We start from the raw sequence: 15,819 nt of genomic DNA, 5'->3' as shown, positions 1-15,819 counted from the left end.
TGTAGAATGCTGCTTAAGTAAACTTACATTCTCTATGCTAAATTTTAGGAACTTGGTATAACTCCTTGATATGTAGCTTTTACAGGTAAATGAACCCCTTTTGCAATATTTAGATAAAGCATGCTTTCAAGAGATGATGGAAAGCTGTTCATTACTGATATTTTAATTAACCGCCATTGGAATTTCAAAGATCGTGCCTAATACACCATGAAGGAGTAACATATTTCTATGATTTGGTGACTATTTCACTTGAAAACCATTCAAAGTTCCGCTGGAGGGTCGTCCCTCATTTTACCACACCACTGATGATACATATCTACATGTGGTATGGCAGATGCGCTATTGTAAGGGGTTCAACATTTCTGGACATGCGACCTACAGTGTTCCAGACTTCTCCAAAATCTCAAGACAAAAAGTGTGAAGTCAGTTTGGTAAAAGTCCAAGTTTACCCTTTGATAATGAACAATGGGACAAACGGGGCTGTTGGAAAATATACTGAGAGCAATCAACGAAGTATCTTGGTACTTCATCCCTTATTCCTCTGGCTTGCGAAGCAATGGAGTGGACATAGAATATGAACTGGCGTAGTTATCAGCTGGAATACTCTTCCTCATCTTTGATTTGTTGTTTTGTTGGGAACAGAAGCGATTCTCTTGCATTTGAATTGCATTGTCTCTGCTGTATATCCCGTTATTTTTTACCATACCGCTAACAGGAATCAATCTGATATTTCAGAATGGTTTGAAATTCCCTATAACAAATCATCTAAAAACTAGTAATGGAACTTCAAACTTTATGAGAAAAGAAAATCCTGATAGCGCCGTTACGGCACCTCCACTTAATAAGCACGTCGTTCTCATGGCCGATTTGAAAGCTGCTACTCTAGCGAAGTATTCTAGTAAAACTAAAGTCATTCTTGGTAGTAATCTTACTGATTGTCCTTTATATGCCCATCTCTGCCGTCGAAGCCAAATTCGCCTCCACTCATTACAATCCTTCATTTATGTTTTTCTTATCGCAATCTCTTGACGCAGAGAACATCCGCGCAAGGTAAATCCTATTGTTAGAATGCTTCGAAAAAAAAGCTTCCAAGACGCAAGTCGATCGCTGACTCTCTCCATTGTTAGATTCTCTCAATTGTTAGAAACTCTTTGATCACTTAGGGTTGCTTTTACTATGGGCAAAAAGTTGGTACTTCTTGAATACACGAGGATTTGCCATGCACAATTTAACACGAACTATTCACTTATGAGGAATCCGACGTGGCTAGTTCCAAGTTCTCATGAAATGTAGAGCGGTACTAGCAGTTCCATCTAAAACCCGCCGTTGGACGCATCTCATCCCATTGACACACAGCAGGACCCCAATTGATAAAATCGAATTCCGTTGTAGAATAACCCAAGGGGGATGGTTTAGAGTCGGATCGCTCACAGGCCAACTGGAGAAAGAGGATAAAAGCCATGGAATAAAATCAAGCTAGGGCCAACTATCATCATCAGAAGATCAGTGGGTTTTGCGAATTCGAGAACATGAACAGCAATGAACAGCGATTTTCCCTGCCGTTTAAGCACTAACCAGCTTTCCGTGGATGTTTTTTTTTGCCCAAGTGTTAACTAGTTAAATTATTGATGACTGTACCCATCTCATATTAGCTACCATTTAAGCTCCTGCCACCAACAGCGAAGCTTGTGGGACTGACGATCATAACAATTCAGCCGGAAATTCATGCGAATGCGGTTTTGGCGCCTATATTGGATATGTAGCGAAAGAAAGGACAAGCAAAGGTCTTGAATTCGGTGACATACATCTTCACTGTGCTGCGTCTATTCGAGAACAAAAGTATATATCAGCTAAAAGGATACAGCGACTAGAAATGGTTCAGTATCGTAGGTTATCATGCCTTCAGTTTTAGATTTTCCAGCTCTGTATGAAGGACTTGTTCCATCACTGATTTGACGCTTGCAGCACCAGCACTATAGTCATCAAGTTCATTGTACAAGTTGACACTGAACCTAACCCAAATTTTTCCATTGTGTATCACAAACGGAGCATATGCCTTATTCTCAGCAAGCATTTTCCTATCACACTTGTATTTGAAAACCCTAAAATATCCAAAGTCATCCTGGAGATTACGAAGGACAGGCATGTATTCTTCGGCAAACGGCAGGGAAACGTTAAAGAGACCTGGCGGATTCAATGAGCCGGTAGAGTTTTGCAATGACTCAGAACCTGGACCAAAAACTTTCTTCACCTGTTCAATGGCTCTTTTTTGTAAATCATATTGATATTTTCTAATGTTGTCTTCACCTCCACAAACATCAGAACGAAACTTTAGTGCTTCTGACACGGAAAGCACCTGGGCGTACGTGGCCGTGCCCACAAACATAAACTTATTGATTAGTAGATTTTCGTTATGTTGAACCTCCTGTGAAGTGCTGGGAGATTCAATAAGTTTCATTCCATAAGACCATGATACAGGAAAAGTCTGGATTAAATCGTGGTGCTTGGGATTGACATAAAGCATTGCACAGGTTTTTGGCACAAACAACCACTTATGCAAATTGGTTGTCATGAAGTCAGGTTTTAACCTATCCAAAAAACTAAGGTCCACTTGACCCGCGGCATGAGCACCATCGATTAGTGACCAAACATTGTACTTCTGGCACAAAGAAATGAGTTGCTGATAAGGCAATTTTACACCCGGCATGGATGTAATCATGTCAAAGAGACACATCTTGTATTCACCTGTGGAGAGTTTCTTTTCGAAAAGCTCAAGCACTTCATCATCCTCCAGAGGATATTGAAGCTCCACGACGTCGTATTGAAGTTTGAAATAGTCCTTAAGAAATCTAACTGTATTTGCGCAAGCTTGATACGTAGTAGAATGAAATAAAATCTTATCTTTGGAAAAATCCCAGGGTAAGGATCTGAGAACGGCGTTTACCGCTGTTGTAGCATTGGTGACAAGTGCAAAGTTTCGATAGTCCACTCCCATGTAGGAACCAAGTTGTTTGAGTTGCTCTACATACTTCTCAGTGGAATTGAGGGAAAAGAATGCATCCGTATACTTCTCTTCCTCCTCCATACGCTGTTTTTGATACTCTATAACAGAAGAGGGAGTGACACCAAACGATCCATGGTTTATTGGAACAACATCCTTTTCAATCAATGGGAAATGTTTTCTCCTGAACTCATGCCCGAATTCAACCATTGTGAAGCTTTTTTATACCAAAGGGTTTTCAGCTAGTGGGAAATTTCTTCTACTAACCTCATATCCAAATACAACCAGTCTGAGCCTGCTTTTATATGAAATTGTTTTGAGTGTCAACAGCGAAGAGGTTGATATTATCTGCCACGATTGGTCGGAAAACTATTGATGGAAACGATAAGTATACGAAGCGAACAAACAAGAAACGAAAACTTGATAACAGAAAAGAAGTTAATAACCTCTATTTATGATATGATGCAATTTAAAGATATTGTTGTGCTTTCCTTTGGTTTTTAAATGAGACAGACACAGGCTCTTACTATGGAAGTCCTTCTCTTATCGCGAGTTGGTTCATAGGCCAAATCATCGAGGAAAAGGTGACAAGAAAAGACGTATTATGACTGCCACTCTTTAAGGACATGGAATACATTACAATGCAAGAGTAGAACAGAGCAGAACAGAACAGAGTTGGAAGGATGATGTATTTATGTCTCAGCACACTACCGTTCAGAGCAGCCCGTCCTTGTGTTCAAGAGCTACAAAGAGCTATACACACTGTCAATGTGAAATTCCTCTAAAACTAGTTATTTCATTACTGGTTTTCATTTGAGCAAGAGTTTGATTGATTCACAGGAAAATTCTGTCATAGCTACAAGTCGCGGATGTACTTCGCTCAACGAGAATGAAGAGATTGGAGCTTATGAGAGGTGAATGCATTAGTTAGATTTCAGACGAGATAAAGAGAATACTACCCTCCCTTGATGAGACTGATGACAACATTTTTAATTCTCGTATTTAATACTATATGCCGAATGTGATGCCTCTTCTGACGGAGTGCAGCCTGTTTATCAAGATATTTTTTGTGCAGCGGTAGGTTTTAAGGTATAGAGAGTCTTTTGACAAAGTTGACTAATCGTGGTGCTAGTTATCGGTATGTTAGGTATTATAAGGTACTGCGTGATGTTAGGGTTCATAAAATAACTATGAGCGCATATTGCAATATTGGAATGGAAACCCCTAGTCTTGATTTATTGTATATTAATGGCATAAGGGATCAGAAAGATACTAGTTCATTAACAAGACACAACCTCATCAGAAATACAGCTTTCGTAGAGATATGTCGTTACCTATCATTAGAGTTCATTTTTTGAATGAGTCAAGGGCTTTTAGGGTGTTGTGGCTGCTAGACCAGTTGAAACTGGATTATGAGATAGTACCCTACAGGAGGGACGCAAGTTTTCGTGCTCCTGAGGAATTGAAGAAGCTACACCCTTTGGGTAAATCGCCATTGCTTGAAGTGGAGGATAGAAAGACAGGTAAAAGGAAAATTCTGGCTGAGTCAGGATACATTTTCCAGTATGTCCTGAAGCATTTTGACAAGGCTAAATCCTTGGACAACGCAGACAGCGATAAGTCCGAAGAGATTCAATACTATTTGCACTACGCGGAGGGCTCCCTACAACCTCCTCTCATAGTCGACATGCTATTTTCCATGGACCCATATGGAACACTTCCATTTCCACTTTCTTATATCCCCGGAATGGTGACCCAAAAGATTGTAGAAAATTACTCTAAAGGTGAGATAAAAAACCAACTAGATTTTATCGAAGGCGAAATCGCTAAGAATGATGGCTATTTGGTCGGCGGCAAGTTGAGTGCTGCTGATATCTTAATGTCCTTCCCAATTGACATGGCCTTTGGCGGTCCGTATGGCCATCAGTTTGCCGATCCTAAGCAGTATCCAGTTATTGACAAATGGCTCAAGAATCTAAAGACTTTGGTTTCTTATACAAGCGCAAAGTACAAAGCCGGGGCTAACGGTGCCCAATTTTAATGGAGGCCCGTTGACGGTTTTTGTCTTATGTTTTTATTTATGGTTTATGTTCGTTATGCTTAAAATGCGCCTGTGACGTAATTGGTACTTTCAATCTGGATATGTTGGACACTTTCTCTCTCTCTCTTCTATTTGGATGAGCAGCATCGGCTCATTGAATAGCGCCCATGATCGCGGAGGGAATGGAACAATGAGAGTGAACCGTGTTATACTAAGATGACCCTAAATCGATGGTTTCTGTTTGGAATCTTGTTGGGATTGAAGGCGTTGATTTGCCGTATAACTAAAATTGCTAAATATGATGATATGTATTCAATTGTGATGCGCAGATGTTTAACTCAATGAAACATGCCTTGGCGGTTGGGACAAAGCCATTTCGTTATAGAGGGGAAGAGTGTAATGTGGCCAGAACAGTTCGTTCTACCTCCATGTTTCGAGAGAACAGGTAGGATGCGCAATACGTTCGAAGATACAAGAGTAAGTGTGCGACCAGTGTCCTGAAAGGATTACTTGTGGGTTTTTGAGTTTTCTGAGGGCTCAGAAACCAAAGCGATTTGCTTGAGGCTGTCGATGTCTCATCGACCTCTCTATGTAAGCTTGAAGAGTTTGTAACAACCGCCCACAACCAAAAACCATAACACTATGGCGAAGACTATCCCTTCGCCCTTAGTACGGTCTGAATGATCGGATGTGCTTATATACAAGCCAAGGTATGTAGACTTGTTCTTTAGTAACAAACCATTACAGTTTTACCGACCGTGCCTAACGTAGTCTAAGGCTAAGGCTTGAGACCGACAGTATAGACCTTGGATAAGGACAGCAATCCTACAATCCTGCTTGAAAATTTGGGTTCATTATATAATTCTGAGTTCTGTTCTGATTTTATGCTTGGTATTACGTGCTGGGGTTTTCTTTAATTATAACCCCTATTTGCTCGTTAGTAATAAGGCAGTCTGAACAGTTCAAGTACAACTTAGGTTTTAACGTATTTCTGTAGGTGAGCTAGGGCCTCAGACGATAATTCGTATGCGTCATCACCTTTTATTGATCGAACCACATTGTACTCGCTCTGATGCCATCGCCTAATTTTTCATCGTTCATGCCAAGACCCATCAGGTGAGTTCAAAAAGTCTTCTCAAACATAATTAATATAAAAGAATCGTTAATGATGCTATCGAAGTCCGAATGAGACTAAGCTCAATACAGTCTAAAGAATATCAAAGCATTCCCCACTCTCTATTATTTTTCCCAACCATATAAGACAACCGGCGATGTCTGCATCTTTAGCTACTACTTTTTTGAACCATACCTATGAGAATCCTTTCATGAACGCATCAGGTGTGCATTGCATGGACTACAAGGAATTGGACGAATTAGATAACTCTAATGCTTCTACTTTTATAACTAAGAGCTCTACTTCCTTAAGGAGAGAAGGAAACCCAGAACCACGTTACTTTTCGGTCCCGCTAGGCAGCATCAATTCTATGGGTTTGCCAAATGAAGGTTTTGATTACTACTTGAAATATGTCAGCGAACGTCAACAAAAAAAACCTAATACGAATCCTGCCTTTTTCTCGGTTGCTGGTATGAGCGTTGATGAAAATTTGAAGATGCTAAGAGCCATTCAAGAAAGTGATTTTAATGGTGTAACGGAGTTGAACTTGTCCTGCCCAAACGTACCAGGAAAACCTCAAGTTGCTTACGATTTTGATTTGCTCAAGGAAATCTTGGGAAAAGTATTCGAATTCTTCACTAAGCCATTAGGTGTTAAGTTACCCCCTTACTTTGATTTCGCTCATTTTGACACAGCGGCAAGCATACTGAACCAATTCCCTCTAGTTTACGTCAATTGTATCAATAGTATTGGGAATGGACTGTACATTGATACTGAAAAGGAGAGTGTTGTTATCAAACCCAAAGATGGCTTTGGTGGTCTCGGAGGTGAATATATCAAACCCACTGCGTTGGCAAATGTTCGAGCATTTTATACCCGTTTGAATCCATCTATTAAAATTTTCGGAACTGGAGGCATTAGAACTGGAAAAGATGCATTCGAGCACCTATTGTGCGGTGCAACTATGTTACAAGTTGGTACAGAACTATACAAGGAAGGTGTTTCTGTCTTTGACCGCATAGAGAAAGAATTAAAGGAAATCATGGACAAAAAAGGCTACACTTCAATCGAACAATTTCGCGGGAAACTGAGTAGCTTGTAAGCAGAATAAATGACAATATGGTGAATTTACTTGAAGATCCTGATGTTTGTCATGATGAATTTCTGAAAAATATATCCTATCAGAAGGCGCTAAGAGGAGCTGGAAGTGAATATCATCGACCATACAATTTATTCTGCACAAGCAGGTAGACATTATCAATAAAGACTAAGAGATTTTGGAAAGCTCAAAAAAAAAAAAAAATAATAATAATAAAAAATGTGTATCAATAGGGTGTAGATTATAATAAGTTCAAGGTATCATTGTGATTAACAGGGTACGGTATGACCAAAATTATTCTAAATTTCTATTCTACCATGGTCAGAGAAATTGTGAGGTGTTAGCAAAAGACGATATGAGAAGGATGGAATGGGGCTAGAGAGAAGTTATAGAAAAGAAGGGCTGGATAAAAGGATTGGAATGTATAAACTAATTCCATCGACACGATACGGTATAGGATGAAGAAACGATATATTCGAAGAAGTGTGGTAAGGACAAAAGCATATGCCATGACTGGATCGGCGAGGCGTATTTGGTGAGAGGTTGTATTTGAAATTGTCAAGAGATAAAATGCAAGCATGGAGTAGGTATGATAAGTGAAGGCGGAAAACATTATCATATAATAAACGATACGTTTCAAAACCCATGATGGCAAGGCTAAATCACTTCAGGCAAAAGAGGAATGCAAAGCGCCAGAGCCATAGAAATTCCAGATGCAGTTGTGACCTCTGAGGAAAGAAATTTACAAGGTCTGAATGGAAAAAGGGAAAACCAATTGGGTCCAAATACTGGTGGTTGTGCCCCGTTGAAAATTTCTTCGTCTCAGTCCAGTATTGACTTTATAGCTGTTTTCAACGATGGAGACCCCGGAGAGCAGCTTAGCTGGAGTTTCTAAAAACTTTTAGCACGATATGATCTACGATCTTGCGACTTTTGCCGTTCAATTCAACTCTACGAAGACTGATGCATATCATTCTGTATTTTTACTTGAGCCGAAAAAAAGGCTCTATTAGGTACTACTTTGGATGTTTTGGGAATGGCATTTAAGCTAACGTTCTTTATACTCAGAGGAATGACACTGGACGTTATGGTTTATCAGCATACTACAGAGAGCCCTTTTGGTGGTTGCAGCTTTGACAGTTTCTGAATCTTGTATCGAAGTGGTATTGCCACGTGAAGCAAAGAATATTCGTAAAAGAACTCAAGAGACTAAAGAACTTTACCACAAACTATGGTATAATGCGAGGGGATGTATGTCAGACTAAATATGCCTTTGACACAATTATTGAAAGCCTCATGGATAATAACAGCTTTGTTGATGCCCAGCCTTCAAATGCCAACACTGGCCAATTTGATTTAGTAATTAATGTAGATGCTCGAAGATCAAGAACCAACAGATGTGTTCTGTCACTTCAATAACATCTACATATTGTTCTTCATCATTCCTCGGGCAATACAAGATGGTGATAAGTGCATAGCCGCATGCTACACGGCTGTCGCTCCTCGCAACATTCGGACTCTAGGGCAAAAATGAGTTTTAGTACGATTTGCTCGACTAAATACAAAGACTTCAGGACAGATGTGTGATATGGAAGGAAGGGATGCTCTTGCTGAGGATGTCCCTGAGCATGGTTTCTTGGTTTTCAACAACATGTCTGGAAGAATTTTCACAAGTAAAATGATTTTCAAAAAAATTTGGACACAACCGGATTCGAACCGATGACCTTCTCCTTGCAAGGGAGACGCGCTACCAACTGCGCCATGTGCCCACAGATCTGCTAAAAATTTGCGGCATGGAGGAATAAAATACGAAGACTAATACGGTCAACGAAAAGAACTGAAGAATATTGCAAGACGCATCCTACAGCAGACTATGCGTCCATCGATCCTAGGCTACAGGTCAATTCATATATAGAGAGGACCGTGGACCTCATTAGATCAACTAGTGTGAAGTGAAATAGTACAGCCTCGAAGAATATTTTCTGGTATTACAGTTTCCCCACAAAGAACGTGATACTAGTTCCGCAATTCCAAATCAGAGATTTCATCCAATGTGTTAGATGTTATTTCTTACAATTAAATGGCTTGTAAAAAGTTTATCTCCCTGGGATGGTGGGTGGTCTTAGAGCGAGAAAGAAGTGCCATTCTCTTTTAAACAACACTGGACCATCGTATGTCGTAAGCTGCCTTTTAGCCTTTAGCTGCATTGGCTTAAATTTCCTGAAAGGAGAGAGACTAGAATAATAAATAAGTTTAGCCTATACATGATACTCTTCTCTGCGTTATTGGTATGCAGTTACTGCGACTTAGAAGCATGAAAATAAGAGCGATGTATAGCACTAACTGGTGCATCTGAAAAATAGTGTTTAGGGGAGAAACGTGTTCTTCTGCGCTGGAGTTATGTAGATCAATTGCAAATCAACTTAGACCAAGCCGACTACTGGGGATCCACAGACTTTATTGGTTTCCTGAACAATATCTCTGAGCTCTACGTAGAACAATTTTGTAGATGCAGAAGCTAGCGGTTCAAATTGGGATCTGTAAAAGTCTAAACACTCCTTCCCGTCGAAAAAGTTCTCTTCTGGTCTCCGCCACACTCCTTTTTCATGTAAATAATAATTCATGTGTCTAGCGATGTGATCCCATTTTTCCAGGTCGTTTCCTGGAGCATGCTGCATTGCAGTAGCTAGAAACTTTATTCTATGCAAGACTCCTAGGGCCTTATACTTAACCATACCACGTCCTTTGTATATGGAAACAAAGGTAACACAAAAGAAAACAAACAAACCAACCTTGTTAATGTTCGTAAACCATTTTAGTCTCTTTCTACTGTCATTCATACTCAGAAGGGAAAAACTAAAACTAATGATGCAAATAAATGTGGGAATCGTGAAGCCCCTATCGGAGGCAAGCTTAACATTAAGTTCTCTCCCGAGTTTAGAACCGCAACCATAAGGCTTATCTTGTAAAAAATCGTCGAAACACTTGTTCACGGCCTGTCTGTACCGTTCAGCAGCCTCAGAATCGAATCTTAAAATATAATGGTGAGACACAGACCAACAGTGTGACCTATTGAAAAAGTAATATGGTGTCCTTCGATAACCATTATCATAAAGAACATAATTCACTTTGGACGTCACAATATCCCATTTCCTAGCATCGACGCCTGGATCAACTGCTAGAACAGTGTCACGTAGAAGTTCGACATTTGAGAAAGGTTTGGAATCATCCCTGCAGATGTACCGAAGAAGAAATAGAATATAAATCATGCTTAGGAACATACCAGTAAGATACACACCGATGAATAATTCGGAGATTTCTACACATGGTTCAACCACAAATAGAAACGACATGTAAAGGACAAGTTGCGATGTCACCCAGGGGTAATTCTTGATAGTTTCATAAATCTTCCATATGAACCGGTACCTGAAAACATCAGCTGGCAACGCAGGCACCAAGGGACTTTTAAAGCTATCTTTCTCCATTATGGGCATGGCTTTAGTACAATGAAGTGCGTATCGATTGCTGGGTTGCCATAGCGTTTTTTAACCTCGAACGTTGCATCAAAACTCATTACCAACGAAGATTTACTTTTCATCTTATCTTATCTTATTTAATATATCATCATCAACGATATCTACTGGAAATATAAGCAACATAGACCCTCTATAGCGCTCATTACCTGACAACGACTTAGAATTCGAAAGAAAGTCATCTTGAAAATATTTTTTTACAAAGTTCATTAGCTGCTGGCTGTTACGCTCTACAGCTTCGAGAGACACCAAGCACCGGAAACCGACGAAGAGCTCAAGACGTATTCTTTAAAAGAGCTGTGACACTCATCTTCAGCAACAAAAAGAATGAAGCGATCCCCAATAGCCCAGTTCCTAAAGTTTGCTACTCATTTTGGATACTATCTCATTCCATTTCACTGAATCAGGCCCGGAATTCACAACTAAACCATTTTGAGAAAACATTTCTTTTGTATTGGAAAATACATTCTTTTTACACTTCATTATTATGAATGGTAATTTCGAGCTGGGACATAATTGAACGAAAAGACCGGACTTGCACTCTTTTGTAGAAGGTACCTGCCATTTTACCACTTCATCAAAGGAGTCTACCTTAGATAGGGAAGGAATTTCTTGTATTCACAAGGTAAAAAGGATTACAAAATTTCGAGAATGGTCATCACTTTTACCGTTTGCCAATTTGCATAGCTCATCTGGTAGCGCGGAAACTCGCTTCATGGCGTAATGTCTTACAAAGAAGTACAGGAAACCAGAGTTTCGCTTCACTAAAGTACTCAAAGAAACCTGCACTTCATCTTATAAGCATCGAAGAGCTGCTTTTATTAAGAGTATACGAAAAATTGACACAATTCCAGAGGCACCAGACAAGAAATTCGATCATACTTTTTCTTCCACCATCAGGTGAGTTTTCATGGAGAAACTTAAGAACTTAGGCTTAGGATTGGATTGGATTTACAGGACAAGATGACCAGAAAAACGAAAGCGTCGCTAAATTATTTCCACAGAGACAGAGCAGCCACACCAGATGACAAAGCGATAAGGCAGAGTTTTCAAAGCATCATAGCAATAGACTTTATAAAAGGTGTTGCTTGAGTAAAGTGAAGTATATGTTGTCCAAGAAACAATTTTAAAGTATCAGGGTATTCGAAAATGAGTAGCGGGCTTGATTTTAAGGAACCAGCGCTCGAAGATACTCAGGTTTTGGGACGATCTCACAGCAGTAATGCAGACACTACGATGAGTGAGACACATGAGATAAAGAACTATGATGCAAGGAGCGGCACCGAATCCGATCTTCCTAAGGAGCTCACTCAGGTTAAGGTAGAAGAGGTAACGCTTACTGAGACGCCGGAAGGCGTTGATGATATATGGGAAGGAGATCCCTCTGAAATGCCAGATTCACCTTATCCAGAGGTAAGAGCAGTTTTATCACCCACAGATGATCCAAGTATCGTCCTGAACCACTGGAGAACATGGTTTCTTGTGACTGTGTTTGTTGTTGTCTTCGCTGGTGTTAACCAGTTCTTTTCTCTTAGGTATCCTTCCCTTACGATCGACTTTCTTGTAGCACAGGTCATTTGCTATCCGTTAGGAAAGACATTGGCATGTCTTCCTGATTGGAAGTGTAAGCTCGTTCCGTTTTTCAATCTGAATCCAGGACCCTTTACGAAAAAGGAGCATGCAGTGGTTACAATTGCGGTGGCATTGACTTCATCTACGGCTTATGCCATGTATATCCTGAATGCGCAGGTGAGCTTCTACAATATGTCTGTAAACAGCGGTTACCAGTTGCTGTTGGTGTGGTCATCACAAATGCTGGGATACGGTGCCGCTGGACTGACCAGAAGATGGGTGGTGAATCCGGCCTCGTGCATATGGCCCCAGACTCTAATTTCTGTGTCGCTGTTCGACTCATTACACTCCAGAACCATAGAAAAAAGTTCGGTTAACGGATGGAAGGTACCTCGCTATAAATTCTTTCTTTTCGTCTTAATTGGAAGTTTCGTGTGGTATTGGGTCCCGGGTTTCTTGTTTACCGGTCTCTCTTATTTCAACATCGTTCTTTGGGGCCCCAAAACGAGACACAACTTCGTGCTTAATACTATCTTTGGGGTCTCTAGTGGAATCGGGGCTCTACCAATTTCATTCGACTATACGCAAATATCCCAAGCCATGACAGGATCAGTCTTTGCTACTCCATTTTGGGTTTCTGCCAACACTTATGCATCAGTCCTCATTTTCTTCGTCTTTTTATTGCCAATCCTTTATTTCACGAATACTTGGTACGCAAAGTATATGCCTGTTATTTCCACTTCTACTTTTGATAACACACAGAAAAAATACAATGTGACCAGGATTTTGAATCCAGATTTTACCGTTAATTTGGAAAAATATAAGAGTTATTCACCACTCTTTGTTCCATTTTCCTACCTTCTTTCCTATGCGTTGAACTTTGCCGCAGTTATAGCGGTGTTCGTCCATTGCGGTCTCTATCATGGTAAAGACATATATGGGAAATTAAAGGACGCCAACTTCGGGGGCAGCGATATTCACAGAAGACTATACCAACAGAATTATAAGGACTGTCCGGATTGGTGGTATCTCGTCCTGCAGGTTATTATGCTAGGTTTGGGATTTGCCGCAGTATGTGGGTTTGACACGCACTTTCCAGCATGGGCCTTTGTTGTTGCCCTACTCATAGCCTTTGCTAATTTCATCCCCCAGGGAATCTTAGAGGCTATTACCAACCAGCACGTAGGGCTCAATGTGATTACTGAGTTAGTCTGCGGTTATATGTTGCCCTTTCGCCCCATGGCAAATCTTTTGTTCAAACTGTACGGTTTCATAGTGATGCGCCAAGGGCTCTCACTCAGCAGGGATTTAAAACTTGCCCTCTACATGAAAATTCCACCACGTCTAATCTTTTGCATTCAAATATATGCCACTATCGTATCAGGTTTGGTCAACGTAGGTGTTCAGGAATGGATGAGGCACAACATCAAGGATTTCTGTTCACCAGACCAAAGCAATGGATTCATCTGTGCAAACGGACGGACGGTGTTCAACGCATCAATCATTTGGTCTATGCCAAAGTACCTCTTCAGTTCTGGCAGAATATACAACCCCTTGATGTGGTTTTTTCTAATAGGGCTCGGGCTGCCGCTCGCTATCTTTGGTCTCCAATTGCTGTTGCCTAAGGTCAACTTCTTAAAGTACATCCATACTCCCATTTTCTTCGCTGGACCCGGTAACATCCCACCAAGTACTCCTTACAATTATTCACTTTTCTTCGCAATGTCCTTCTGGTTATATATCATCCGGAGAAGATGGCCGCTATGGTTTAAGAAGTATAATTTTGTGATGGGAGCTGGGGTAGAGGCAGGTGTTGCAATTTCTGTCTTAGTCATATTTCTGTGTGTTCAATACCCTGGCGGGACCTTAAAGTGGTGGGGGAACGACGTTTGGAAAAACACCTACGATTACCAGTCGAAAAAGTACTATACCGTGAAGGCAGGAGATAAGTTCGGCTATGATAAGTGGTGGTAATTCATTCGCCGTGGTAAGTTTCTTCCCCGTGTTTTTTGTATCAATCTGCATAGGTAGGAGAGGTTAGAAGTTTGATCTCATTTTCCAACTGCCATAACATAGAAATAATCTTGACGCACTAATTTATGAGCACAAATCGCCTGGTACAAGGGACATTTTTAAACACCGCAGTGCTCGAGCAATCAGAAGACTCTGTAACTCTTTAGGGGAGCTGTGTAAAGAAAGACAGTTTATTTATTTTCCCCATTATTTGGATTTGCTTGGGCATCAGGGTTACTTTACTCTACTCTACTAGTTGACTTACAGCGATAGAACTATTACACCGTAATAAAGAGAGGATACGGCTTCCGTCGAATTGGATGTGTGTAACAGAATATGAACATGAATTTTCATCGCATATCTCGATCGAATACCTGGCATCATTGTTCCAAACTATTGCAATTAAAAGTGCATCTGGCATGAAGTCCTCTTTTCCTTCGTTCGACCAAGCCTATTTTACAGGACACTTTCCACGTGCTACAGCGCTTGGTGGCAGCCCAAGATGTCCTAATATTCGACTAGATTTCCTGCGGAGCACAGAGCTTTGCATTTTTATTAGTTGAAAATAATGGCGCAAGTGGAAGTGTTTTCAGGTTTGCTGGCATAGCCGACCTTGAAGTGGGTTAGTAATGAGAACAAGAAAGGATTCGGTCAGTACATTAATTTTCAAAGGTCGCACGTCGAAGAATTTCAATAACAGGATTCAGGGCTGAAAATGGCTTTTGCTATTGAACTTTCCCAAGGCGATGATATTTTAAGGCGAAGAAGGCTTGGAAAGTGGTTGGCACCAGTAACCATTTTTAGTGTCTTGCATGTCCGAACCTTCGAAGATCTCGAAGAGATGAACGGCGAAAACGGCTTGCTAGAATGTGGAAATGAACACTTTTACGCTTCAATAACCATCTACGTCCTGAGAAGCATTTGAAATGTATACAATTTATTTAATGCTTGTACTTTGATTATTTATTAGTTTACTTCCCGCTTGTTGCTTCGTAAGCATTTCGGATCACATGGAGATCCTGGAAAAATGTATGATTTACGGTCAGCAAACGATTGCAAATCCTTACATCTTTTTGTTTCTTCAAAAGATCCGGAGTTGAAAAAACTTGGTCTCTTTTCTTTTTCTCTTCGAGATAAAAAATCATTGAAATGCCTTCTCTGAATTGCAAGACTCGAAAGTATTCTTGATTAAAAAACAAACAAACAAACGTTGTTTTACCGAATTCTTGGGTTTCCCAAACGTGTAATCTAAAAGGGCAAGAAGTTGTCAACCCACTTGGTTCCAGGTCATTGCCAGTATTGATTATTGATTCTGCGGCATAGGGACCCATACTTTAGACGGGATCAATTTACTCACATAAACTAAAGACAAATAACCAGTTTATGGGCGTCATTCTATAACTCCGCACTGATACTATTCCGAACTACTCGAGAGGTTTTATTCAT

The 15,819-nt window shown here is 40.4% G+C and overlaps 6 protein-coding genes and 1 non-coding gene across 7 annotated transcripts; 4 read left to right on the top strand and 3 right to left on the bottom strand.

The window, feature by feature from the left end:
* Positions 1-795: 795 nt before the first annotated feature.
* ZYRO0D00462g (uncharacterized protein) lies at positions 796-1,029 on the top strand (the record flags this gene model as incomplete). Its single annotated transcript, XM_002496409.1, has 1 exon — positions 796-1,029. The coding sequence occupies one exon, from the start codon at positions 796-798 to the stop codon at positions 1,027-1,029; it is 234 nt and encodes a 77-aa protein (XP_002496454.1).
* Positions 1,030-1,894: 865 nt separating this feature from the next.
* On the bottom strand, positions 1,895-3,211 carry ZYRO0D00440g (uncharacterized protein; the record flags this gene model as incomplete). The annotated part of the gene is made up of 1 exon (XM_002496408.1): positions 1,895-3,211. The coding sequence occupies one exon, from the start codon at positions 3,209-3,211 to the stop codon at positions 1,895-1,897; it is 1,317 nt and encodes a 438-aa protein (XP_002496453.1).
* Positions 3,212-4,325: 1,114 nt separating this feature from the next.
* Positions 4,326-5,042, top strand: ZYRO0D00418g (glutathione S-transferase; the record flags this gene model as incomplete). The annotated part of the gene is made up of 1 exon (XM_002496407.1): positions 4,326-5,042. The coding sequence occupies one exon, from the start codon at positions 4,326-4,328 to the stop codon at positions 5,040-5,042; it is 717 nt and encodes a 238-aa protein (XP_002496452.1).
* Positions 5,043-6,313: 1,271 nt separating this feature from the next.
* URA1 (dihydroorotate dehydrogenase) lies at positions 6,314-7,258 on the top strand (the record flags this gene model as incomplete). The annotated part of the gene is made up of 1 exon (XM_002496406.1): positions 6,314-7,258. The coding sequence occupies one exon, from the start codon at positions 6,314-6,316 to the stop codon at positions 7,256-7,258; it is 945 nt and encodes a 314-aa protein (XP_002496451.1).
* Positions 7,259-8,951: 1,693 nt separating this feature from the next.
* On the bottom strand, positions 8,952-9,024 carry ZYRO0D00374r. Its single transcript has one exon. It is a non-coding gene; the product is annotated as a tRNA-Ala (tRNA).
* Positions 9,025-9,678: 654 nt separating this feature from the next.
* ZYRO0D00352g (uncharacterized protein) lies at positions 9,679-10,749 on the bottom strand (the record flags this gene model as incomplete). The annotated part of the gene is made up of 1 exon (XM_002496405.1): positions 9,679-10,749. The coding sequence occupies one exon, from the start codon at positions 10,747-10,749 to the stop codon at positions 9,679-9,681; it is 1,071 nt and encodes a 356-aa protein (XP_002496450.1).
* A 1,188-nt stretch (positions 10,750-11,937) lies between these two features.
* OPT1 (oligopeptide transporter OPT1) lies at positions 11,938-14,334 on the top strand (the record flags this gene model as incomplete). Its single annotated transcript, XM_002496404.1, has 1 exon — positions 11,938-14,334. One exon carries the CDS (start codon positions 11,938-11,940, stop codon positions 14,332-14,334), a length of 2,397 nt encoding a protein of 798 aa, XP_002496449.1.
* Between the last annotated feature and the right edge of the window lie 1,485 nt (positions 14,335-15,819).

The sequence above is a fragment of the Zygosaccharomyces rouxii genome, assembly GCF_000026365.1.
Source record: "Zygosaccharomyces rouxii strain CBS732 chromosome D complete sequence".
Classification (NCBI taxonomy): domain Eukaryota; kingdom Fungi; phylum Ascomycota; class Saccharomycetes; order Saccharomycetales; family Saccharomycetaceae; genus Zygosaccharomyces; species Zygosaccharomyces rouxii.
Note: the sequence above shows the minus strand (reverse complement) of the source record. Positions and strands in the feature narration are given on the sequence as shown.